Source organism: Geotrypetes seraphini, chromosome 2 (assembly GCF_902459505.1).
Source record: "Geotrypetes seraphini chromosome 2, aGeoSer1.1, whole genome shotgun sequence".
NCBI classification, from domain to species: Eukaryota; Metazoa; Chordata; class Amphibia; order Gymnophiona; family Dermophiidae; genus Geotrypetes; species Geotrypetes seraphini.
In genome coordinates this window covers 203,576,975-203,602,516 of record NC_047085.1, presented here as the reverse complement: position 1 = coordinate 203,602,516, position 25,542 = coordinate 203,576,975, and the positions used below count along the sequence as shown (strand labels likewise).

At 45.3% G+C, this 25,542-nt stretch overlaps 1 protein-coding gene across 1 annotated transcript in view; it reads left to right on the top strand.

Annotated features, from left to right (window-relative positions):
- Positions 1–25,542, top strand: part of BMP6 (bone morphogenetic protein 6) — a 261,123-nt gene that overhangs the window by 178,184 nt on the left and 57,397 nt on the right. The window contains exon 2 of the mRNA XM_033934719.1: positions 18,739–18,931. Within this exon, the coding sequence (XP_033790610.1) occupies positions 18,739–18,931 (193 nt within the window). The remainder of the gene's footprint in view (positions 1–18,738; positions 18,932–25,542) is intronic.

Here is a 25,542-nt window from a genome sequence, read left to right as displayed (position 1 = left end):
TCCCCTCTCCCTACGTTCCTCAAGAGTGTAGAGCTGCAATTTGTTCAGTCTCTCTTCGTACGAGAAACCCTTGAGCCCCGAGATCATCCTGGTGGCCGTCCGTTGAACCGATTCAATTCTGCGCCGAAGTTAAAAAAGTTACAGGGAAGGGGCGCGGGTGAGCACGTGTAACAGGGAGAGTAGGAGAGGTACGCCTCCGCCCCAGGCGCCAGTCACCCTCACTGCGCCATTGCTTCTATATGCTTATATTTGCGCATGTCTAACCTGAAAGGATTACCTCCAAAAACAAGTGAAAATAATGTATCAATTTAGGGCTGGATTCTGTAACTGGCGTCAATATTGGCAGCTGCCTTAAAAGTGGCCGCCAATCGCATGTCAATCATGCATTGGCACCGGTGTCGGAATTGTGCATATGGGAAAGATAAGCGCCGGAAATGTAAGGCAGGGTTTTTCGGGCGTACATTTCTGGTGCCTCTCTTTGCGAGAATCATGCCTGCGTAGGCATTTTAGGCTTCCTAACGCCACTTCTGGTGTTGACCACGCTTACTTTGGTATTTGGTAGCCTAAAGCGCCTATGGCATGATTCCCGCACCTTTTATTTAGGCTTTTTTTTTTTGCTGTTTCGGCGTTCTTCAACTAACTTGGGTGCCTACCGACACCTAAGTTTAGGTACCGGTTGTAGGCACCCTTAGTACCGTTTTTCCCCGAAAATAGGACCTACCCCCAAAATAAGCCCTAGTCACCAGCATCAGCACTTCCTGCCATGCCCCCCCACCCCCCGCGCAGCCCTGCTGACACTTCATCTCTCCCTCCCATTAGAATGACGCTGACCGCGAGACCGATATATCTTGCAAACGGCAGCGTCGGAAAAAATTTAATCAGGCTGATTCGCGGCCTTCACTTCTCCCTCCCGGGCGTTCTGTGTGCCGCGTTGCTGATGACATCATCAGTGATGCAACAGAGGAACGCCCGGGAGGGAGAAGAAAAGGCCGCGAATCAGCCTGATTAAATTTTTGCCGACACTGCTGTTTGCAAGGTATATCGGTCTCGCGGTCGGCGGCATTCTTTTTTTTTTTTTTTTTTAAATAATATCATTTTTATTAAAGAGGTAACCAGAGAAACAGGTATGACACAATGTGCTTACATACAAACAGAAGGAATAATAGAAACTGACAATAGCTGTCAGCAACAGCGCAGACTGTATCATAAAACATATGCATTGACAAACAGAGAAGCTGATAGGAAGAGGAGCCCAACAGTACCCACCAGTTAGGTGCCGAAAAAAGGAGCCAAAACAGCAGAGGCACCGAATGTGGGCTTAAACAACAAAGCTGGGAGGGAGAGATGGAAGTGTCAGTGGGGGTTCTGATGCGCAAGGGGGGGATAGAAAGATGCTGCACGGGGGGGGGGGGTGGCAGGAAGGGAGGGATTGAAGCTGTGCAAGGGATGGGATGGGAGGGAAGGCACAAGGGGATGGGTGAGAGGGGAGGAAAGATGCTGCACATGGCGGGGGGGGGGGGGGAGAGGAAGAATTGGGTGGAGGAGAGGAAGGGAGAGATGATAATTGTACATGAAAAAAGACCTACCCCGAAAATAAGACCTAGTGCGTTTTTTTGGGCCCAAAATTAATATAAGACAGTGTCTTATTTTTGTGGAAACACGGTATTTTAATACTATATTTATTACCTTTCCTCTGGGAAGAAGCTCTTGCTTTGAGTCCCACATCAGCCAAGCAAAGCTGCAAGCCCTGTGTCCTCAGATAGCAGCTCTTGTTCTGAGATATTTTCTTGCACGCTACCATCTCTCATATTTGTTGTTGTTATACAGTCACAGGTATGTAAACTGAGGATAAAGAGGCCAATTTGCATATCTTAAGGCCACACACATTGTCCCTTGCAGATGTGGGACAAGAAGCCACAAATCCCCCAAATCCCATCCCCGAGTGTACTGACCACCCAACCACACCAGTCCAGAGACATTTTTCTAAAAGCTCAACCTATGCCCTTTGCGTATGTATTTCAAGATGCTGTGGCCCGCTTTATTTTCTCAGTATGCTGCTATGTTTGTTTCACTAGCCCAAAATACAGCACTCTCTATCCTTGCAAGCGGATCAATCAATGCAAGGCTGAGGAGAGCAGGCACTTTCTGTTTTTTTGAAGAGGGCTTCTGTTGAAGTTTGCTTTCGGTTTCCAGGCTTTTGCCCAGAGGCTAGCCCGAAGAGGGACGAATAGCCTCAGAGAGTCAGTGAAAAAATGCACAGCATGCATCTTGTTTTTCTTTGTGGTTGCACCCAGGCAGAAAAGGGTGAGGTGCGGTTTAAAAATTAAATGCAGACAACTGCTGTTCTCTCTCTCTCTCCCAGGATAGCATGGAAAACATTCAGTGTGAGAGAAGAGTTGACCACATTCCTCCCACCAGCGGAGGCTGTAAGAGAGATCAGAGTGCAGACTGTTTCATGCAGAACTGGTAGCCAAGGGCATCAGTCTGGCAGAAAGAACACGCATGCCCAGGTCCTGGTCAGTGCACAGTGAAGGCAAGCCGACCCAGTATTGTCAGCTTCTTCAGTGCACACTTTTTTTGTTGTTGTTTAAAGCAAATGGCTCTCCATTTGGTGTTTGGTGTCCCCTCCCTAAAACTATGCCACTCAAAAAAATTCCTTGACAAAACCTACCTGCCTTCCAAGCCGCCAAACTAAACCCTTGGCTAGCCCAAATGGTCCTCAAGGCCTACAACTACCTCGACTTTAGAAAATTACTCAAAACTCACCTATTCCGAGACCAAGACCCTTAATGCCCCTTTTCAATCCTCCCCTCCCCGTTCTGATCTACTCCCCTCCCCCATCTCCCTCCTCTCCCCCCTACTTCTCTCCTTGCTGTTCGCAACTCTATGATCAATTCGATATGTAACCACTTGTAACTACTCTCGCCTTGCTGTTTGCAACTCTATGATCAATTTGATATGTAACCACTTGTAATCTCTGTCTGGCGGTATACAAAAATAAAGTTATTATTATTATTATTTCCAGAGCAATTCTGCGCTAGTCTGTGTCACTCCTCAATACCTTGTGTCTTTTAGAGTGGTTTACAAACTTTTTTTTTTTTTACAGTTATGATGAAAATTCCTTACTTTGGGACCCTAAGTGTTTTCTATGAATTTCTCAACCAGTTTGCACATTTTTTTGTACAGTATCTTCTGTAAAGATTCATGCTGGTAAACATAGGTCACCAGAAACCAAGACAAAGTTAGACAAGTTCCTGTGGAACAAGAACGTACGCTGGTAGGGCTTGTCTCAGGGCGCTGGTCTTTGACCAGAGGGCCGCAGCGTGAGTGGACTGCTGGGCACGATGGACCACTGGTCTGACCTAGTAGCAATTCTTATGTTCTTATAGGTTAAACCGTTTTGTCGAGCACCTTTGTGTGCAGGACAGACCTCAAAAGACAAGAAAACTCTGCTTATTGTTAATAGTGTCTTTCAGAGCTATAAAATATGACAGTGCGAGCCACCTGCCTGAAAGCTACAACAGCCAGTCTTATGTACCACATAAAGTGGAAGAGTAGTTTGATGTAGAAAATGACACGGGGACAAATTTTTCCCCGTCCCCGCGGGAACTCATTTTCCTGTCCTGTCCTGATGAGTTCTTTTCCTGTCCCTGCCCCATTCCTGAAAGCTCCATCCTCATCTGCAGAAGCCTCAAACACTTTAAGATCATAAGTAGCAACATTCTAGAGCTCAGACTGTGATGTCATAATGCCTCATTCCACCAATGCCTAAGCTCCGTCCTCATCTGCACAAGCCTCACACACTTTAAGATCATAAGTGGCAACATACTAGAGCTCAGACTGTGATGTCATAATGCCTCATTCCACCAATGCCTAAGCTCCGTCCTCATCTGCACAAGCCTCACACACTTTAAGATCATAAGTAGCAACATTCTAGAGCTCAGACTGTGATGTCATAATGCCTCATTCCACCAATGCCTAAGCTCCGTCCTCATCTGCACAAGCCTCAAACACTTTAAAATCATAAGTGTTCGAAGCTTATGCAGTTAAGGCAGAGCTTACAAGAATGGGACAGGGACAGTGATAAAGCTCGCGGGGACAGGACGAGGAAATTGAGTTGCTGAGGGGGTGGGGACAAATTTGTCCCCGTGCCATTCTCTAGCCTGATGGATAGTTCGGTGGCCTAAAACCCAGGGAAACTGGGTTTGATTTCCACTATATTTCTTTGTTAATCTGAGGGAGTCACATAACTCTCCATTTTCCCTAGTAAAACAAAAACAAAAAAAAGTACCTCTATACTATTTTGATTCTAACCACTGAAAAGCGGGATATCAAATCCGATCCCTTTCCCTTTATATAAAATATAAAACACACTTTGACATTTATTTGGCTCAAAAAACAAATGTCTGTGATTTGTCTGCTACTGAAGTTTGACATTGTGGGGGTCAAAAAGCTGTGGGGGTCTGTTGTGCATTACAACAAAATAAGGCAAGACTGTCATAATTAATTTTAAGTTGCTTGATATCTTACAGATGGCAGAACTAAACGTAAATTACAGTGAGTGTTTTTACACAGAACGTGACACAAGTATCTTATAGGTGAGGCCAGTGGTGGTGATGCACACTGCTTTGTGGAGGGACCTGGAGTTCATTTCCAGTGAAGATCGTCCTCTCCTTGAGTTGGCTAGACTGGGGTAGAGAGTCCCACTCATTGTGTAATGATGACACCTAGTGGATCAATTTAAGGTCCACAATTTCAGAGTCATAAGAACGTAGAATAGCATTACTGGATAAGACCAGAGGTCCATCAAGCCCAGTAGCCCATCTTCACAGTGACCAATCCAAGTCACTAGTACTTGGCAAAAACCCAAATAGTAGCAACACTCCTTGCAAGCACTGGCTTTCCCCATGTCTGCCTCAATAACCAACTATGGACTTTTCCGTCAGGAAATTGTCCAAATCTTTCTTAAAACCAGCTACTTTAACCGCTCTTACCATAACCTCTGACAATGTGTTCCAGAGCTTAAATACTTTCTTTTTTTTAACTTATTTATCCAGTTGTATTCATTTTATTGAACAAAAAAAATCTTGCACAGAAAATATTGATATAGTCCAATTCATATCCAAGGAACCAGGGCCGGATTAAAGGATAGGCCTACAAGGCACGTGCCTAGGGCCCGACATTGTCGGGGGGGGGGGGCCCCCAGGGCCGGCGTTATAGAGAGCAAACAGGGCAGCTGCCCTGGGCCCCACAGATCCAGGGGGCCCCGCGGTCCGAAGTGCTTTATCAAATTTGGCCTGCAGGGAACTAAAATTTGGCCCGCCAAACAATTCCTGCTGTTGCCGAGATATGGCCTGCCGTTCCTTCCCTCCGTCCCTCAGGTGCAGCACAGCTCCGCCAATGTTATAAGGAGCCACGTCAAAATTGGAGCCCTGCCACCACCTTAGCACATTCCTTATGCCGCGGTCCTGTACTTTAGAGGAGGGGTGGGACCGAGGCAGAGAGAACGTGCTGTGGCAGGGCTCCAATTTCGACGCGGCTCCTCATTGGCGGAGCTGCACTGCACCTGATGAAGGGAAGGAAGAAACGGTGGTTGTGCGCTTTTGGACCCGTCTTTGACCTCAGGCCCTCTCCTGCCTCAGCAGCTGCGCATTGTGGATGCTCCCTCCTGTCTTAGACTGTTGGGGGAAGGTGCCTGTCTTCAGCTGTCGGGATGGAGGGAGGGAAGAAGAAAGAAGGAGATCCTGGCAAGCGAGTTATCAGAAGACAACCAGAGCCTGGGACCACAGCATGATTTGAATAATGACCAGACAACAAAAGGTAGAAAAACTAATTTTATTTTCTGTTTTGTGATTACAATATGTCAGATTTGAAATGTGCATCCTGCCAGAGCTGGTGTTAGACAGCAAGTGTGAACTAGGACCTAAAAGAGAAAGGAAAAGTATTTTTTATTTGTTTTGTTTACATCACAGAGCCAGCATGGGGTTGGAGAGGTTGTAACCCTATACTTTGACTAAGGAATCCTTTAATTAAGGTGTGCATTTAGCATACCTTAATAAAAGTACCCCTAAGTATCTTAATAAAAAATTTGGCCTGCGGCTTAGCCTATGTTTTAGATTTCGTCCCCTTATGGGATTGAGTTTAACACTCCTGTTCTAACCTGTAAGCAATACCGCTTATAAACATATTGAACAGAATCGGCCCCAACACCGATCCGTGAGACACTCCACTACTCACCTTTCCTTCCTCTGAACGAATTCCTTTAGCCACCACCCTCTGCCATCTGTCCATCAACCAATTTCTAATCCAGATCACCACTTTAGGTCCTGACTTCAGCCAGTCAAGTTTGTTCAAGAGCTTCCTATGAGGAACCGTGTCAAAGGCTTTGCTGAAATCTAAGTACATTATATCTTTTTTTTTTTTTCAAAGTATTTTTATTGAGAATGGCAAATGGTCCAGACAAGCAACCATATTCTGTACAGAAACTTATACATTATCAAAAAGAACACAGAGTGAGAAGAGCAGCAACAACAAGCATGAACAAGCCTCGCCCAAGAGAAAAGTGCCAACGAGAGGCAGGGCAATACACAACAAAGAGGCCAAAACTTGGGGCAAGCAAGCAAATCCCACCCCAGAACCCACAAAAATAATAAGCCGGACTAGACCCTCAGCCATATTTTATAATGAAAAAAACCCCCACAAGCAGCAACACCCAGACCGCTCACCAGACACACCAATCCTCACAACAAGCACCCAAGAAACACCCAGCCACCACCCAGACAAAACTACCAGACACACCTACCCCACCAATCCCAAACCCAACCCCCCCCTCCCCAGAGAGTGCAAGCGCAAAGTGGACCGTGAAAAGGGCAGCTGCAGAAGTGGAAAGCCCCAGATAAGTAGGTTAGCTAAAGAAAGCCCACAAATAAGAGAAATCAGGAAAAAAGAAGTTCCAGCAAATGCTCCCACAAAGCGACGTAGTGCCTCAGATCCAGCTTACTAGATTTACTGTAGGAGCGGATCTCAAATTGCGCCATCTCTCTCAGCTTGGCCCGCCATTGGGCCTGGGGGGGAGTGTCCTCGGACACCCAATAGGTCAAAATCATTTTCTTCCCCACTAAAATGGCATTGTAAAGGAATCGTCTTTGCGGGAGTGAGAAACCCTGATCCCATAGGGACCCCTGTAAGCCCAGGAGGGGAGTACCATAATCCCACTCTATAGAGCTGTGGAGAACCACATCAAGAAGGCCCAGGAGCCCCGTCCAGATAGTGAGCTTTGTACATTCAAGGAAAGAGTGAAGGTACGTGCCAGGCTGTGATTTACATTTGCTGCATAAGTCGCTAGCCCAAAGTCCTATCTGAGCCCCCCGCTGTTTAGTAATATAGACTCTGTGCAAGATTTTATACTGCATTTCCTGATAGTCTGCCGATTTGGAGAAGAGATAAAGAGACTGAAAGCAATCCAGGAATTGGGGCTCTGAAATACTCAAACCCAGATCCCCCTCCCATCTCTCCCGTAGAGCACTCATCCCAGAAACCTGAGCAGAGAGACGGAGAACACTATACCAGTGGGACAGCCAGTTGAACGTCGGCGGGGTCGCTTCAAAAATCCGATCCAGAGGCCCCGCGTCCCAGCCCCGCGCATGAGCCTGCCGAGTGACCCCCCAGTAATGGCGGATTTGAAGGAAAGAAAACAAATACCGGGAGGGGAAGTCCCATTTCCTCTGAAGCTGTTGAAACGAGGGGAAAGTACCCCCCGAAACGGCCAAAACATCGGATACGGTACGACATCCACTGCATGCCCAGACCCGGAATATCGTCCGTCCCCAACCAGGGAGAAAGCCCGTATTACCCTCAAAGGATAGAAAGGGAGAAACCGCAGCCGGCAGACCCTGCCTGCGCCGCCACCACTGCCAGGCCCTCCTAAAAGGAGCCAAGAAAACTGAGCGACCCCCCCAAGCGAGCCACATGGTCCGGTTGAAAGTGAAGCAGATTAAAGAACCGAAAAGGTAGGCTTCAAGATTCAACCCAGCCCTGAGGGAAATAGCGCGCTAAACCGGTGTGACCCTCGTGGATCCACCGCAGAAGGGCTGCTACATTGTACAGGCGTAAATCAGGGACATTCAACCCTCCCATTCCTCTGGCCAACATCAGCTTTGTCAGAGCGACACGAGGGGCCCTAGATCGCCAGAGAAACCGAGAAATCAGAGAATGAAAGCGGAGGACATCGGGGCGTCGAAGCCAGATTGGGACCGTTTGGAGCGGATAGAGCAATTTGGGAAGCATGACCATTTTCACCAAGGCCACTCGGCCCATCAAACCCAGGGGAAGGTCCTGCCACTGAAGGCACAACTTCCCGATGGCGTCAAGGTGACGAAGAACATTCATGGAGTAAAACGTGGCCGGATTGGTGCTGAGATAAATACCCAGATAACGGACCGGGTGAAGCGACGGCGGAATGGGGAGTAGGGCATGCCATGGTTCCACAGGGCCGCCAGCCAGTAGCAAAAGTTTGGATTTACTACAATTAACCAGCAAGCCTGATAAGGCCCCAAAGTCCCGAACAATCGCCAAGGCAGCCTCCAGGTGAATGGGGGCCTGATCCAGATATAGTAAAATGTCATCCGCAAACATACTGATTTTGCACTCCTGTCCCCCCACTTGAATCCCCCGAACCTCCGGAGCCTGACGTATTTTGATAGCTAGGGGCTCTATAGCTAACAAAAATAACAAAGGAGATAACGGGCACCCTTGCCGTGTTCCCCGCTGCAATGCAAACGCCTCCGTCAAACTCCCATTGATAAGTATACGGGCCCGAGGGTTAGTATACAAGGCTTTGATCCAGTCCAAAAAACTCCCCGTAAAACCAAAGTCCTCTAATATCCGAAATAGATACTCCCAGGAAACACTGTCAAACGCTTTCTCCATATCTAAACCCGCCACTGCCGATTGCCCTCCCTTACCCCTATGCTCGTGAATAGCCCCTAACACTTTCAACAAATTCATAGATGCATACCGACCTGGATGAATCAGGTGCGGTAGAAAACAATTAAGCCGCCGCGCTAACGTCATAGCTAACACCTTGATATCCTGATCTAAAAGAGAGATCGGACGAAAATAACTCACCAGGTCAGGGTCCTTCCCAGGTTTGGGCAACAACACTATGTGAGCCAGGTTATCAGAAAAGGAGTCAGCCTCTCTCGCCACCGCATTACACATCCTACTGAGCGGAAGCGCCACTAGGTCCCTCAGAATCCGGTAGAATTCCGGGCCCAGGCCGTCCGGCCCCGGCGCCTTAGCCAAAGTGAGCGAGCCAATTGTAGTGGAAATCTCCTCCGCTGTAATAGGCTCGTTGAGAGACGCGGCCTGAGTCGCCGTCAACTGGGGCAACTTCAAATCAGCAAAGAACTGGGACATAGCATCGGCATCCAAAGATCGGCGGCCATAGAGGGCCCGATAGTATTGAACAAATTGAGAGGCAATGTGACGCTCCCCCTCATGTCGGACACCCCTAGAGTCCTTGATAGAAGTAATAACCTGTCTCTTTTTGTGCGGTCGGATCAAATTGGACAGGAGCTTCCCCGTTTTACTCCCCCACCTATAAAGTTGATATCTTTGATAGTACAAGGAGGTCTCCGTTCGCCTATTGAGAAGCTCCTCAAGCTGACCCCGCACCACCCGCATCTCCTCCCGATCCGAATCCGATAAGGTAGAGATATGTGATTGGCGGAAGTCATGCAACCGGTTAGACAGCCGCAAGAGTTCCCTCTCCGTTTGTTTACGTTTGCTAGCAATATAAGCGATAATGTGCCCGCGTAGCACCGCTTTGGAAGCATACCAAAAGGTAACGGGGCCCACATCCGACGTGTCATTTGTAAGTTGATAATCTAACCAACGCGCCCGTAAAAAAACGCGGAACTCCGGATCCTGATACAAAGAAGAAGGCAACCGCCAAGAGGAGGTCCTACCCGCCGGCGCCACGCACAAACGGAGTCCCACCGGTGCATGATCAGATAATGTGCTCTCATAGATTTCAGAATGAGTGGCCCTGGAGAAAAGGCTTTTATCAAGGAGGAGGTAATCCAGCCTGGCATACACCTTGTGGGCATGAGAGTAAAAAGTGAAATCAGTGTCATAAGGGTGTAAAGTACTCCAAACATCTACCAGGTCTAAGTGTTGAGTGAGAAAGCCCACCCCTCGCGTATCATGATCTCGAGTCCGTGCCCGAGGCGGCTTACAATCTACACCAGGATTTGCAGTGATATTGAAATCCCCACCCACAACCAAATTGTAATCAGAGTGCTGCGAAATATGGGCCAGTACAGTGGAGAAGAACTTATGACAGTAGACATTGGGTGCATACAAGTTGCACAACAGTAACTTAAGACCCCATAGCTCTCCCAGCACCAGAACAAAGCGACCCTCCGAATCCTGAATTTGTTTATGAAGATGAAAAGGGAGATGCTTGTGAAGGAGAATGGCCACCCCCCGCTGACGGCCCGTAAAGGCCGAAGAAAACACATCCCCCACCCAGCCCCTGCGTAGTTTGGCATGTTCCAGCTGAGAGAGATGCGTTTCCTGTAGGAAGGCTATATCCGCGCCCAACTTGCGGAGGCAAGACAGCACTCACGAGCGCTTAATAGGAGATTTGATACCATCCACATTGAATGTGAGTAACCTGAGGTCAGCCAGGATCAATTCTAGGTGGAGTGGAACCGAGCAGAAAAGAGATAGAAAAAACCGCTCCTGGGTCTCCCAGCTGGACCCAGCAGCAAGACAACAGGTACCAAATGAGCCTGCCCCCCCGAGACCTCCCCCCCCTGCCATCCAAACCACAATCCTAACACAAACACACCAACATACAAACCCCCATTCACACACCCCCAGCAAACTCCCCCAGCCCCCCTAACCCCCTCCCACCCTCCCCCGCACCCCCCAATCGTGTAACCAGTACACAGACCCTAACATACCCACTGCCTACCCATAGCAGAACCCCCCCCTCCCGCAAACTTCCACTCCCAAAGGACCACCACAGCAAGCAAAAAGAAACAGGTGAAAGAAAAATAAGTCCAACTCAAGCCGAAATAGGCTCGAGAGCAGTGCCAAGCCCCGACAACGAAGGGCTAGGGTCCAAGGACAGTCCAACGTAGCGTGAAGGAAAGCAGCCATTGTCTGCCCCTAGGACCAAATGGGGGTCCGGCCGATACACCATCAGGAACCAGCAGAACAAGAATAGCAGTCAGAGCATCAAGTGCCCGCAGCAGATCATCATCCAAGACACACACAAGTCCGGTCACCAAGGGCACAGTGGAGACCCGGCAGTCGAAGATCAAGGAAAAGGGCAAGCTGCCAGATTGCCCACATAGGCGCGAGCCTCCTCCACATTGGTCAGGGTCTCAGATGCACCATTCCGCCAGACCCGCAGCTTAGCAGGGAAAACCAAAGCAAACTGGATCCCCCTCTTGTGAAGCTCAGTGCAGAATGGCGACATCAGCTTGCGTTGGGCAGCGACGCGCACCGAGTAGTCATTAAAGACCAGCACCTTCGCCCCCTCGAATTCCAGGGCTTCAGCCTTGCGATAGGCCCGTAGCAGAGCTTCCTTGCCTCTCCAGTTGCAGAAGCGTGCAATAGCTGTGTGCGCTCGCTTGCCAACCCCCGATTTGGGGCCAATACGATGAGCTCTTTCACAATCAAACTGCATGCCGGAGCCCGACAGGCCCAGTGTCTCCGGCAACCAGGTGCTTAATACCCGGTACAAATCAGCATCTCCGACAGACTCTGGCAGACCAACCAGCCGTAGGTTGTTACGGCGGCTGCGGTTCTCCAATTCCTCAATTTGCTCCTGCAGGTCAGTGTTAGATTTGCGGAGTGCCGACATCTGGGTCTCCAAAGCCGCGCACGTGTCTTCCTGGCCTGAGACACGCCGTTCCACTTCGGTAAGGCGCCGCTGCTGGGAGTCGAATTTTTCATGTACCTCGTCAACTGCCGATTGCAGTTTATTGAGGCGATCCGCCAGGGCAGCCGATACCGACCGGGTGATTTCCTGTATCCAGTCTCCTGCAGGGATAGTGAAAGATGCGGGCTCCGCCGCCATTTTAACAGCGGGAGACTGAGGCCGATCCCGAGTGGTCTTCGCGGATCGGATGGGCATGCCCGATGACAACGCACCTCTGGACCGCAGCTATAACAGCGCAGGACTCCTAGCACTGCTCCCGAGGAGATCGTGGGTCTAAACGGGTGGAAAATCGCTGGTAATTAGCCGATTTCAGCGGGATCAGGACGGAGCTCTCCTCTCCCACGACCGATCAGGTAGGCTGCATCACGTGACCCCCTAAGTACATTATATCTAACACACTTCCTTGATCCTATTTCCTTCTTGGTGGTACGTCAAAAATACGTCAGACATTGGCGCGCCGACAATTCCATGCCGACATCTGCATGCAGGACCAAAGAGCGCCGCCGGTTCCACCATTTTCACGCCTTACCGTTAGCATTCAGACTGGGGGGGGAATCCCCCACTACACTTAACTGTGGCAATTATATAATGGTGGCACTCTGGTATCAGAAGTTCTAGAGTAGAGAATGACATGGTGACAAAATTCATCACCGTCCCCGTCCCTGTGGATAACCGCGGGAAACCATCTTCATGTCATTCTTTAAGGAGAGAGGGAAGAATCAGAGTATGAATGGCCACAACCACTGACCCGCAAGCTTTGCTTTGAAGAATGCTGGTGTAGAAGGACTGAGGTTAAAATAGATACTACAGAATGACAGTCTCTGGTATCCAGAGCAGATATTGTGATGTCATAATGCCTCATTCCACCTCTCCCACGACCGCTGCCTTCCGCTGGAATGAAGTTTTCAGTGTACTGGGGGGGGTTTCCCGGAAGTTTTCAGTGTACTGGGAGTTCCCCCCTCCCAAACCCCCCCCCCCAACAGGAGCGTGACTAGAGGGACCTCCCACCCCCTCAGAACACTAATGGTAAGACGTGAAAGTGGCAGAACCGGCGGTGCGCATTGGTCCTGCGCGCAGATATCACTATGGGATTGTTGGCGCACCAATGTCCTGTGCACTTTCGCCGGTGTACCGTCCTTCTTACCCTTCTTCTCTCTGCATGAATCTCCCCAGCCCCTATATGTGCTGCCTGTCTGTCCAAATTAGATTGTAAGCTGTTCCGAGCAGGGATCGTCTATTGCAGGTTAAATGTACAGTGCTACGTACGCCTCTCAGCGCTACAGAAATGATAAACAGTAGTAGTATCTAGCGTTTGTACATAATTCTTACATTCTTAACTGCCTCTGTTTTATCTTTAACTGTTTCACTTGCTTGTAAATAAAGCAACTTCTATTTTTATAATCTTTGACCTTGTGCCAGTTGCTTGTCGGTGTTCCCAGGAGCTTTGACTTAGATTTGCTCAATCAGGAGGCGTGCTCTAGAATAGAGAATGACACGGTGATAAAATTCATCACCATTCCCGTCCCCGCGGATAACCACGGGAAATAATCCCATGTCATTTTCTAGTGTCTATTTCAACCTCGGTCCTTCCACACCAGCATTCTTCAAAGCAAAGCTTGCGGGTCAGTGGCTGTGCTTACGTGAGCCAAGGATAATGAAGCCATTGTGACATCACTGATGTGATTGGCTCTTAGGCACTGGTGGAATGAGGCATTATGACATCACAATATCTGCTCTGGATACCAGAGACTGTCATTCTGTAGTATCTATTTTAACCTCAGTCCTTCTACACCAGCATTCTTCAAAGCAAAGCTTGCGGGTCAGTGGTTGTGGCCATTCATACTCTGATTCTTCCCTCTCTCCTTAAAGAATGACATGAAGATGGTTTCCCGCGGTTATCCACAGGGACGGGGACGGTGATGAATTTTGTCACCATGTCATTCTCTACTCTAGAACTTCTGATACCAGAGTGCCACCATTATATAATTGTCACAGTTTTTTCAATGTCCCAGATATTCTTTATACTTATTTTATAGATCCTATTCAGGGCCTCAGATTTGCCATTAGGTGCCACACATTTCTGGGGTTACCAATCAACTTTTGGCTATGGCTTCCTCACTAGCCCCATTATACTTTTTTTTTAATGTTTTTATATATAAAGTGCTCAATGCTATATTAATAACTTAATCCGTTTTTTCTTAGCATAAAAGCTTGTAAGAACTTTATAACTTATCTCAAATCTTTTCTGTTAGTAACATCGGGAAGGAACCTGTCATTCGACATGTTTCGCCCTCAGGCTGTTTCAAGAAAAGTCCCCCCTTTTGAAATGTACTCGTACCATCCCGATCTGCATAGCATTTCTGAAGGAAAAACGGATTAAGTTATTAATATAGCATTGAGCACTTTATATATAAAAACATAAAAAAAGTATAATGGGGCTAGTGAGGAAGCCATAGCCAAAAGTTGATTGGTGATCCCAGAAATGTGTGGCACCTAATGGCAAATCTGAGGCCCTAAATAGGATCTATAAAATAAGTATAAAGAATATCTGGGACATTGAAAAAACTGTGGCGATTATACTTGTCAATGTCTTACTTGCCTATGACTATAATTGATACCATTATATAATTTGCATGTCCCTTTATACAGTGTTCACCAGGAATCACTATATATCTGTTTTATGCCAGCAGATGATGGAGGTCTACTGCTGAGATGGTAATTAATTGAATTTAATTCATATACTGACTAGCCCAGGGGTAGGCAATTCTGGTCCTCGAGAGCCGGAGCCAGGTCAGGTTTTCAGGATATTCATAATAAATATGCATGAGATAGATTTGCATCTCAAGGAGGCACTGCATGCAAATTCATCTTATACATATTCATTGTGGATATCCTGAAAACTTAACCTGGCTCTGGCTCTCGAGGACCAGAATTGCCTACCCCTGGACTATCCTATTATTTGGTACAGATAATGGAGATATACTACTGAGATCTTATTTAATAATATAATGCAGGTATCTCAAAGTCCCTCCTTGAGGGCTGCACTCCAGTCAGGTTTTCAGGATTTCCCCAATGAATATGCATTGAAAGCAGTGCATGCAAATAGATCTCATGCATATTCAATGGGGAAATCCTGAAAACCCGACTGGATTGCGGCCTTCAAGGAGGGACTTTGAGACCCCTGATATAGTGTTAGATTGGAGAGATGCCACTGATATATTATTTAATTAAGAACATAAGAAGTTGCCTCCACTGGATCAGACCAGAGGTCCATCGTGCCCAGTGGTCCGCTCCTGCGGCGGCCCATCAGGCCTATGACCTGTGAAGTGGTCCCTGATTATTCCTATAACCTACCTCTACTTCTATCTGTACCCCTCAATCCCCTTATCCTTTAGGAACCTATCTAAACCTTCCTTGAACCCCTGTAGCATGCTCTGGCCTATAACAACCTCTGGAAGCGCGTTCCATGTGTCCACCATCCTCTGGGTAAAAAAGAACTTCCTAGTGTTTGTTCTAAACCTGTCCCCTTTCAATTTCATATACTGACATACAGTTAATATACTGACAAGCCTGTAAGGACATATATTACGGTGGCTTCCTAGTGTTAAAGCACAGGGTTTAATTTTACTCTTTTTTGTGCTTCACTTTGTTTTTAATTTGAGCATATTTCCTGTCCTGGGTGTTCTTGACTGATGTATTGTTTCTTAGCTCAGTGTGAGGGACTGCTGAAAAGTTCTCAGCCCAGCCTACAAAGTTGGGGCAGTCTCCATTGAGAGCTATGCACTTAGTCCAGCGACTTTCCACCTCGATGGAGACTGCCCCAACTTTGTTGGTTGGGCTGAAAACTTTTCAGCGGCCCCTCATAAAAACCCATGAGAGTTTACAGATGAACTGGCATTAGTTTGTCTTGTTTTAAAGCAGCCTGATTAAGTTCTGTTGTGCTGGTCACTGTAAAATAACTTCCAGCTTTTCTGGCTTTTAAAACTGCAAGGATTTCTCTGTATATTTTAGATACTACACCAATGTAATTTTCTTTTAACACCAGTGATGGTAGAAGAGATTTGATGTACATATTTATTTACATGGGTAGTCCCGGATTCTATATACAATATGGCACTGTGAGTTGCATGGTTCATAGACAACCCCGCGAAAGACAAAGGCGCGCGCTGACAACTGAGCGCAAGACGGAGGCGTGCGCCGAAGAAAATTACAGTTTTTAGGGGCTCCGACGGGGGTTTTTGTTGGGGAGCCCCCCCAGTTTACTTAATAGAGATCGCGCCGGCGTTGTGGGGGGTTGTAACCCTCCACATTTTACTGTAAACTTAACTTTTTCCCTAAATCAGGGAAAAAGTTAAGTTTTCAGTAAAATGTGGGGGAAGTAAGCATTCCAAAAATTTGCATGCACTATTATAGAATACGCCCAATCTGTATCCAGGTTAGGCGGGTCCAAGTGCTAAAAGCTATTCTTTAAACTGCACTTAACTTTAGGCATGGTTTATAGAATAGAGCTACACGTTTTATTCCATGCACATTTTTTGGGTGCCATATATAGAATTTTCCCCATAGCGTATAATCTAGTGATAGTCATCTATGCAAAAAAAACAACAACAAACCAACAGCAAAAAACAAGTGGCAGATGAACTGTTTCTCTGTCAGAAGGAATTAGAGAGCATGCATTGTTGGCCTTGGTGACTCTGGTGAAGAAGCACAGTATGGCCATGTTAACAGGTTCTTACCCCTAAGGTTACTAGATGTCCAGGAAACCTGGAAATGTCCTCTTTTTAGAGGACTGTCCAGGTGCTCGGGGGGGGGGGGGGGATTTCCAAAACTTGGTAATTTTGGCTACCACATCTGGAGGGCCTCCGAGCATGTGCGAATATGATATGATATAGTCAAGTTGTATCTATGCATGCTCGGAGGCCCTCCAGACGCGGCCTCAAACTTGGGGGGAAAAGAAATGATGTCCATGTTGGGGCAGGGCTGGGGTGGAACATACCGAATGGGGCGGGGCTGGGGGGCAGAGCAGGGCAGAGCCATAAGTTCTCTTTTTTTTTTTTTGCTGATGAAATCTGATAACCCTACTTACCCCCTAAGGCATGGGTGTCAAAGTCCCTCCTCGAGGGCTGCAAACCAGTCGGGTTTTCAGGATTTCTCCAATGAATATGCATGAGATCTGTTAGCATTCAATGCATATTCATTGGGGAAATCCTGAAAACCCGACTGGATTGCGGCCCTCGAGGAGGGACTTTGACAGCCCTGCCCTAATGCATGACTTCAAGGCAGGCTAGTAAAACTATGGCTTAGTGTGAAGAAATTCCAGTTCAAGGTGGAGGAAGTCTGCTTCCATGGACACATCCGATCTTCACTGGGCTTAAAAGCGGCCCATGAGAAGATTAAAGCCATAAAAGATATGACACCTCCTGTAGATGTAAAAATCAGTGTAAAACTTTGTGGGGTTTTGTAGCCTACCTAGGGAAACTCATGCAACACCTTTCTGAGAAAACTTCTGGATAAAATGCGATTGGCACTGCTTTCCAAAGCATGCTTAAGCAGTGCAGGAAATACAACTCTTGGTCACTGCTGTCCCTGTGTTGAGGTGCTGTAATGTCGTCAAGCCCATTGTGGGCAAAAACGGGCTTGCCTGCTGCTTAATGCAAGAGGGATCAGTAAGGGGCTGTTGCGTCCCCAGAGCACTTACTGTAGCCAAGCAAAAGTATGCACAGTGTCTAAGCCCTGAGATTGCCTGCCAGAACTCTCATCATTACGTCTATGGCTGAGACACAATTACAGCAGAAACCGACCACAAATCCTTGATAGCCACCTTTAAAAAGCCCCTCTTTTGTGCAACCAAATTAATTCAGATCACATTGGTGTTCCCAACATTCAAAGCACGGCGTTATTTATAACCTGAATCCATTGCTTTCACTGAAGGGTTCTGGCCTGGGGGCTTTGGACCGTGACTTAAGATGGGCTGATGGAAAAGTACTGTTTGTAATGTAGTTCGCAAGCAGTGCGATTGATTTACCGTGGGCGTTAGCAGCTTGCAGTACTCCCATGGTAAGTCTAGGTATGGTAAAAGCTCACCTTACACTGCACTTTGATAATACCTCCCCCTAAATGTAAATTTTTTAACATGTCATAAAAGATAGTCTTATATTAGAGAATGACACGGTAACAAAATTCATCACCGTTCCCGTCCCCGCGGAGTACCGCGGGAAATAATCCGATGTCATTTTTTTAGTGTCTATTTCAACCTCAGTCATTCTACACCGGCATTCTTCAAAGCAAAGCTTGAGGGTCATTGGCTGTGGCCATTCATACTCTGATTCTTCCCTCTCTCCGTAAAGAATAACATGAAGATGGTTTCCCGCGGTTATCTACGGGGACGGTGATGAAATTTGTCACCTTGTCATTCTCTATCTTATATCACAGGAAGCACAAGTCACTTATACCAAACTGGAAAATAAGAAGACTTTTTAGGGGAAAACAGTTATATCCTTGAAAAAGATATTCACATTACAACCTAAGATGAGCTAAGCTGAGTGAGATTTATTATGATTAATTAAATTGATGCATACATTTTGACCTTCTATAGCTCTTGACTGCAGTACCAAGACTATATGAAATTAAATTCTTACGTTCATATGTAATAGCTGCACATTCTGTAGTCATGTAGCATTTGATTATTCAAATACACTTAATGGAAACACAATTAAAATTAAGCAGTAATAAAGATGCATTTTGTTGTGGTACTGAATCTGAACCCAATTTTCTGTATGCAGTGGAATTTGACAGGGAATTCTCCCCTCACCTGTGGCATCACAAGGAATTCAAATTTAATCTGTCCCAGATTCCTGAGGGGGAGGCAGTCACTGCCGCAGAGCTCCGCATCTACAAGGACTGTGTTGTGGGCAGTTTTCAAAACCAGACATTTCTGATCAGCGTCTATCAAGTCTTGCCGGAGCATCACCACAGGTACGTACAACTCAAGCACACACACACACACACCATTTTCATAGCTTTGTCACAATAATTACATATGTCCATATTTGAGATATCAGCATCCATAGGTCTTTTCCTTTCACATAAAAAAATGAGGAATGTTTGAAAATCAATTATTTTGCTCTTATGCATTTTTTTTAGATGTTTTGAAATATGAGACTTCCTTGTATCAGTGGCATGGCTAATCCATTGTATACTGTATGTGTGTGTGCTGTATTATCCTGTACATGAGAGAACCAAATGCGTGAGCCATGGATAGCAAGAGAAGTACTAACCAGAGCCATCAAAATCTGTGTAATTTCAAAAGTTTTGTTCTTTAGATATCTGGACTAGAGACTTCAAACTGACACGTTCTCTCTCTCTCTCTTTCTCTTTCTCTCAGTTGAGCCAAGTGGAGGGGGTGAGACAAAATTTTGCCCATCCTCTACTCTCTGCCCCACCTTGCTCTCTGTGCCCCTTCCCACTCTCTATTACAACCCCCAAATACCTGAGCTGGCAGGGATCCCCAACCACACCAAACTGAAGAGGTCCACGGAAGAAGTGGACAGAGATTTAATACCAGACATTCAGAATATATATAAAAATGGGGAAGTTTTACTAATAGGTGATTTTAACATGCAGGATGTTGATTGCTAGAAGTAGGGAGATCCTGGATTCTCTACAAGGAGAACTTTTCTAGCAGTTGGTAATGGGGGTCATATTGGACTTAGTGCTTACAAACAGCGAAAGTGTTTCTGATGGTACAATAGGTGATCATCTGGCATCTAGTGATCACTGAATGGTACGGTTTAATATTAAGACGAGTACAGAGAGGGCTCATTCAAAAGTAAAGGTTCTAAACTTAAAAAATCTAACTTTGGATGGAGGATTATGTCAAGGAATTGGCTAGATGGGAATGTCTGGAAGGAGTAGAAATGCAGTGGGCAAACCTGAAAAGAGTTATTGTAAGGGTGACAAATCTTTTTGTGAGGCAAGTAAGTAAAAATAAGAGAAAAAGAAGGCCACTTTGGTTCTCAAAAGTAGTAGCTAAGAAGGTATGGAATAAGAGGTTAGCTTTCATAAACTACAAAAGAATGCAGAAAAAGGAAGATAGGCAAAAATATCTAGAAAAGTTAAGAGAGGCTGGTTGAGTAGTCAGGAAAGCAAAGATACAAATGGAAGAAAAAATAGCTGAAATAGTAAAAAGGGGAGACAAGATATGTTTTAGATATTATCAGTGATAGGAAGAAGTGCAAAAGTAGCAATGTGAGACTCAAAGGTAAAGGAGAGAAATATGTAGAAGATGATAAAGAAAAGGCTGAATTGCTTAATAGCCATTTCTGTTCTGTGTTCACGGCTGAAATGCTGGGAGCAGGACCTCAGAAGACAAATGCGAATAGGGATGGAAGAATGGTAAACCCCGATCGATTTTCACAGGAGCTAACTAAATTAAAGGTAGACAAAGCAATGGGGTTGGATGGTGTACATCTAAGGGTGCTGAAGGAACTAGGGAAGTTCTGATGGCTCTGCTGACTGATTATTTCAATGCTTCTCTAGAGTTGGGAGTGGTACCAGAGAACTGGAGAAGGGCGGATGTGGTCCCTCTACACAAAAGTGGAAGTAAGGAGGAAGTAGGGAATTACAGGCCAGTAAGTCTGACTTCTGTGTTAAGCAACTTTATGGAAATGCTTTTAAAACAGAGAATGGTGAAGTTTCTGGAATCAGGTGGATTACAGGACCTGAGGCAACATGGATTCAGAGAAAAATAATTTCATAGAAACATGATGGCAGATAAAGGCCAAATGGCCTATCCAGTCTGCCCATCCACAATAACTATTATTTCTTCCTCTCTCTCTAAGAGATCCCACGTGCCTATCCCACACTTTCTTTGATTCAGACATCCACCACCCTTTCTGTAAAAAAAAGTATTTCCTTAGATTACTCCTGAGCCTATCACCTCTCAACTTCATCCTATGCCCTCTCATTCCAGAGCTTCCTTTCACCTGAAAGAGACTCGACTCATTCGCATTTCCGGGCACTTTGACAGTCCTCTAAAAAGTCCAGTTTTTCCAGACATATGGTAACACTAACCATAGGAGGTAGCCGGGCTGTCTTCTGCGGTCTGAATGTTTGGCCCTTTAAGCCTATTTTTAAAAATGTGGGGGAAACTTCAGTGGGACAGGGCTTGGCAGTGAGTTTTTGACATTTGACACTGAGATGGATGTGATGAGGTTTCATTGGCCCACTGGGAATTTCAGGGATGTCACAAACATGCAACCCCTTTAAGGAATGACCCTTTCCTGACTAGTGTTACATAACTTTGTTTCTGAAATAAATAATGAAATAATTCAAAACTGTATATTTACTCAGGTTCCCTCTGTCTAAGATTATATTTTCTTCAAAAATGTGAAAACATTCAATGTGCCATATATTCAATAATAGGGGAAATCAGGAGGGAGACAAAAAAAATTCACATCACCGTATTTAATTTTTTACTTTATCATTTTCAAGTTCTTTGACAGTTCTCCCAATGCTTAATGCAAGTAAATGTGATCTCTCTACTCCTGTCCACACCTTCTCAATTTTTCAGTGTCTGAGAATACAATCCCCAAATTCCAGAGGCCTGCTCATTCAGGACCTGCTCAGTCAATACTTTTTTTTTTTTAAATCATTTTTCTCTATCTAAGCTAATCTAGTCAGGATTTTTTAATCGCACTTCACTTCAAGGCAATTTACAAGAGGCCCATGCAACATCATGGGTAAAGTTACATCACATAGGAGAAGGTAAAACTGTCATAAAAAGGGAGAGAGTTATAATAAAAATATTATGGAGGAGGTTTACATGGATGCGAGAGGGGGAAGCAGTTGCAATACATTGAGGAGAGGCAGTGGTGTAGTGAGGGTGAGCGGCGTCCCTCCCCACCCCCTGCTGCGCACACATGCCCCTTCCTGCTACTTTTTTAACTTTGGCGTCAGCAGCCACCATCCTACTGCCCGTGTCGGCTTTGGCGCTCTCTCTGACATCACTTCCTGGGGCGTAGGTCCCGTAAGTGATGTCAGAGAGAGCGCTGAAGTCAATACGGGCAGCAAGTTGGTGGTTGAGGTTAAAAAGGTAGGGGAAAGGAAGGAGCATGCGCACATCGGGGGGGAGGAGTGAGAAGGGGGGGGCGGAGAGGAGGAGGGGTGCTGGTGTCCCGATCAAGATGGTGCCCGGAACAGACCTTGCCCTCCTCGTTATCATGCCACTGAGGAGGAGGCCTATGTAAAAGCATAGGGAAAAAATACATCAAATGGAAGTAGGGGTGGAAGAACTACTACAATAGGAAGAAGTCTCAGAGTGCTGTTGGGGAGACTACATTGTTGCAAGAGGTAAGGCAGTTACAATACGCTGAATTCATTTTTTCTTAGGATAATAATGGTTAGTTTTTGAAAAATGAAGCAGTTGTGAAGGTGTCCGAGTCAACTATATGCTCACAAAGGCACACCCTAACTTATGAGCAGTAATTTAGGTTGGCATGTCAGGTTGTCTTTGATGGACAGAAAACACAAAAGGCTTACCAAAAGAAGGGTTTTAGTTTAGGGGGTGGGCTTATTTTACAGATGTAATTAATGCTTCAGTGAATGGCTGTTGATGTGTAAAAAAATTCCTTAATCACCTAGGTAATTGTAAACTTTGAAGTTAGTCGACTGAAGCTGTTCATAGAATGGTAGGGTGTAATTAAAGCGAGAGGCTTTACCTTTGTCCTTTGAAGCACCTTTAAGTACTCTGTTCCACATTAACAGAAACACAGCTGCATAGCCGAAAGATCAAAGCATGATGAGCAGGTAGATTGGCAACTAATAATTTTGCTTATGTGCTTTTTTTCCCCCTTGCTTGTTTTCAGTGATTGTAATTTCACAGAAGGCTCTAAGCTCATAAGAATGAACAGAGATTTCAAACTATAACTTCTGGCCATTCCTTGTCCCCATGCCATTGCCAGTCTACTTGTTTGGCTACCTGAAGATCATGAGATACAATCCCTCCAACTACTTCTCTCCATTTTTGCATAGAAAAATGTAATCCCTATACTATACTGCTCCCTTGGATTTTTGCATTCTAAATGCATGAAGCTACATGCTGTAGGATTAGATCTTTCCTCCCAAACTTTAGAGGATTCCTCAAACCATGAGTATCTAGGGTTATCAGATGTCTAGGAAAACCCAGACATGTCTGAGTTTTAGAATGCCTCAAGCTCAGGGCCACATCTGGAGGGCTTCCGAGCATGTGTGGATGTGACATGTTGATGTTACAAGCTTGTGTGAATGCATGGAATGTCATTGCGTCGCATCCGCGCATGTTCGGAGCCCCTCCAGACATGACCCCAAGATGGGGGAAGAAGAGGCGAGGTTTATGTAGGGGTGGGGCTGAGGACAGAACGGGTGTGACTGGGAACAGAACAGGGAGGGGCCATGTGTCCTCTTTTTTTTAATAAGAAAATCTGGTAACCCTACTAGAATCCTCTTTGTCTTGTTCCACTCTGTTGAAGATTTTGATATCATACATAAAGAGCCAAAACATTTCCTGACAACCTTCCCAGAATATTTCTTTTTTCATTAAATAATTTATTGAAATTTTTTTTAATTTATAAAGATATAACATATCAAATCAAATGAAAACTACAAAAAATACAAACAGAAAAGCATAAAACAGAAAAAGTCATAGGGTATCAGAACATAACATGAATCCAAATTAAGCATGAAACTATACATTAATCATTAAGGGCTCCTTTTACAAAGATGCGCTAGCGTTTTTAGCGCACGCTAGCTGAAAAATTACCGCCTGCTTAAAAGGAGGCGGTAGCGGCTAGCGCGCAAAAACCACTAACGCATCTTTGTAAAAGGAGCCCTAAGTTTCAGTAAACATTCCCATATAAGCCTAAATTTCTCTAAATTACTACATTTTATTGCATAAATCTTCTCATACTTACCATACAGACATAACATATTCCACCGCGTATTGTACTCTAATTTAGAAAAATCCTTCCAAATAATGAAAATAGGTTTTTTTAAAAAATTTTATTTATTAATTTTTCAACAAATATATAAATACAGAACAATAACAATAGCTGCATTAGTGACAGACATGTAAATAATTACATTATAATGAAGGTACATTAATTATAGATTGCTGAGTACAATAAGTGTCTAGGAGTTTCCAGTTTCTAATAAAGGATGGTAGGTTGCTGAAATCTCTTCATACTTCCTATATGTACATAAGTGACTCCACCATTCATGATATGATACATGTTGGTTATTTTTCCAGTGGAGAACAATAATGTGCAGAGCTAAATCTAGCACAAGATTAAATAATCTGGTGCTATTGGGGGTAATATCGATTTTGGGATTAGATGACCTCAATATAACAATATCGTATGACAAAGGAACAGATAAGGAGAATACATTAGAGCAGGGGTGTCCAATGTCGGTCCTCGAGGGCCGCAATCCAGTCGGGTTTTCAGGATTTCCCCAATAAATATGCATGAGATCTATATACATGCACTGCTTTCATTGTATGCTAATAGATCTCATGCATATTCATTGGGGAAATCCTGAAAACCCGACTGGATTGCGGCCCTCGAGGACCGACATTGGACACCTCTGCATTAGAGATAACACTCCATATTTGAAACCAGTAATGTGATAAGTTCTTACAGTGAAATATCATATGAGATAAGGTACCTGAAAAAGTATTACATGACCAGCAAATATCGGTGGTTGCATGTGGAAGTTTAGACAGCTTTTCAAGCGTCCAATAAGCATTGTGCAAAATGAAATAAGAAGACTGTAATAAGGATGTGGACAGAGTGGGGCATATTGATTTGGACCAGGTTTCCAATTTCTGGAGGGGACAGTTGCAAGCCCAGCTGTGTATTCCACTTACAGTTCATTTCAGATTGGGCCTTATTCATCTGAAGGATTTTGTATACTAAGGAAAATAGTTTTAAGCATTAGCATTAGTAAGATACAGTTGTGCTTTATGGGTTCTTAGAGAAGTCTGCAAACCCAAACCTCCTAATATAATTATTGGATAACAAATGTGAAATTGTTGTCCATATCATATCCCAATAAGAGGCAGCATATGGACATTTAAATAGCATATGCTCCAATGTACCAATCACATCTTTACATGACCAACATAAGAATTACTGCTCTGGGTCAGACAAGTGGTCCATCGTACCCAGCAGTCCGCTCCCGCGGTGGCCCTTAGGTCAAACACCAGTGGCCTAACTGAGTTTAGCCATACGTGCGTATGTTCTGGTTCGGCAGGAACTTGTCTAACTTTGTCTTGAATCCCTGGAGGGTTTTTTCCCCTATAACAGCCTCCGGAAGAGTGTTCCAGATTTCTACCACTCTCTGGGCGAAGAACTTCATTACGTTTGTACGGAATCTATCCCCTTTTAACTTTAGAGAGTGCCCTCTTGTTCTCTCTACCTTGGAGAGGGTGAACAATCTGTCTTTATCTACTAAGTCTTTTCCCTTCATTATCTTGAATGTTTTGATCACGTCCCCTCTCAGTCTCCTCTTTTCAAAGGAGAAGAGGCCCAGTTTCTCTAATTTCGCGCTGT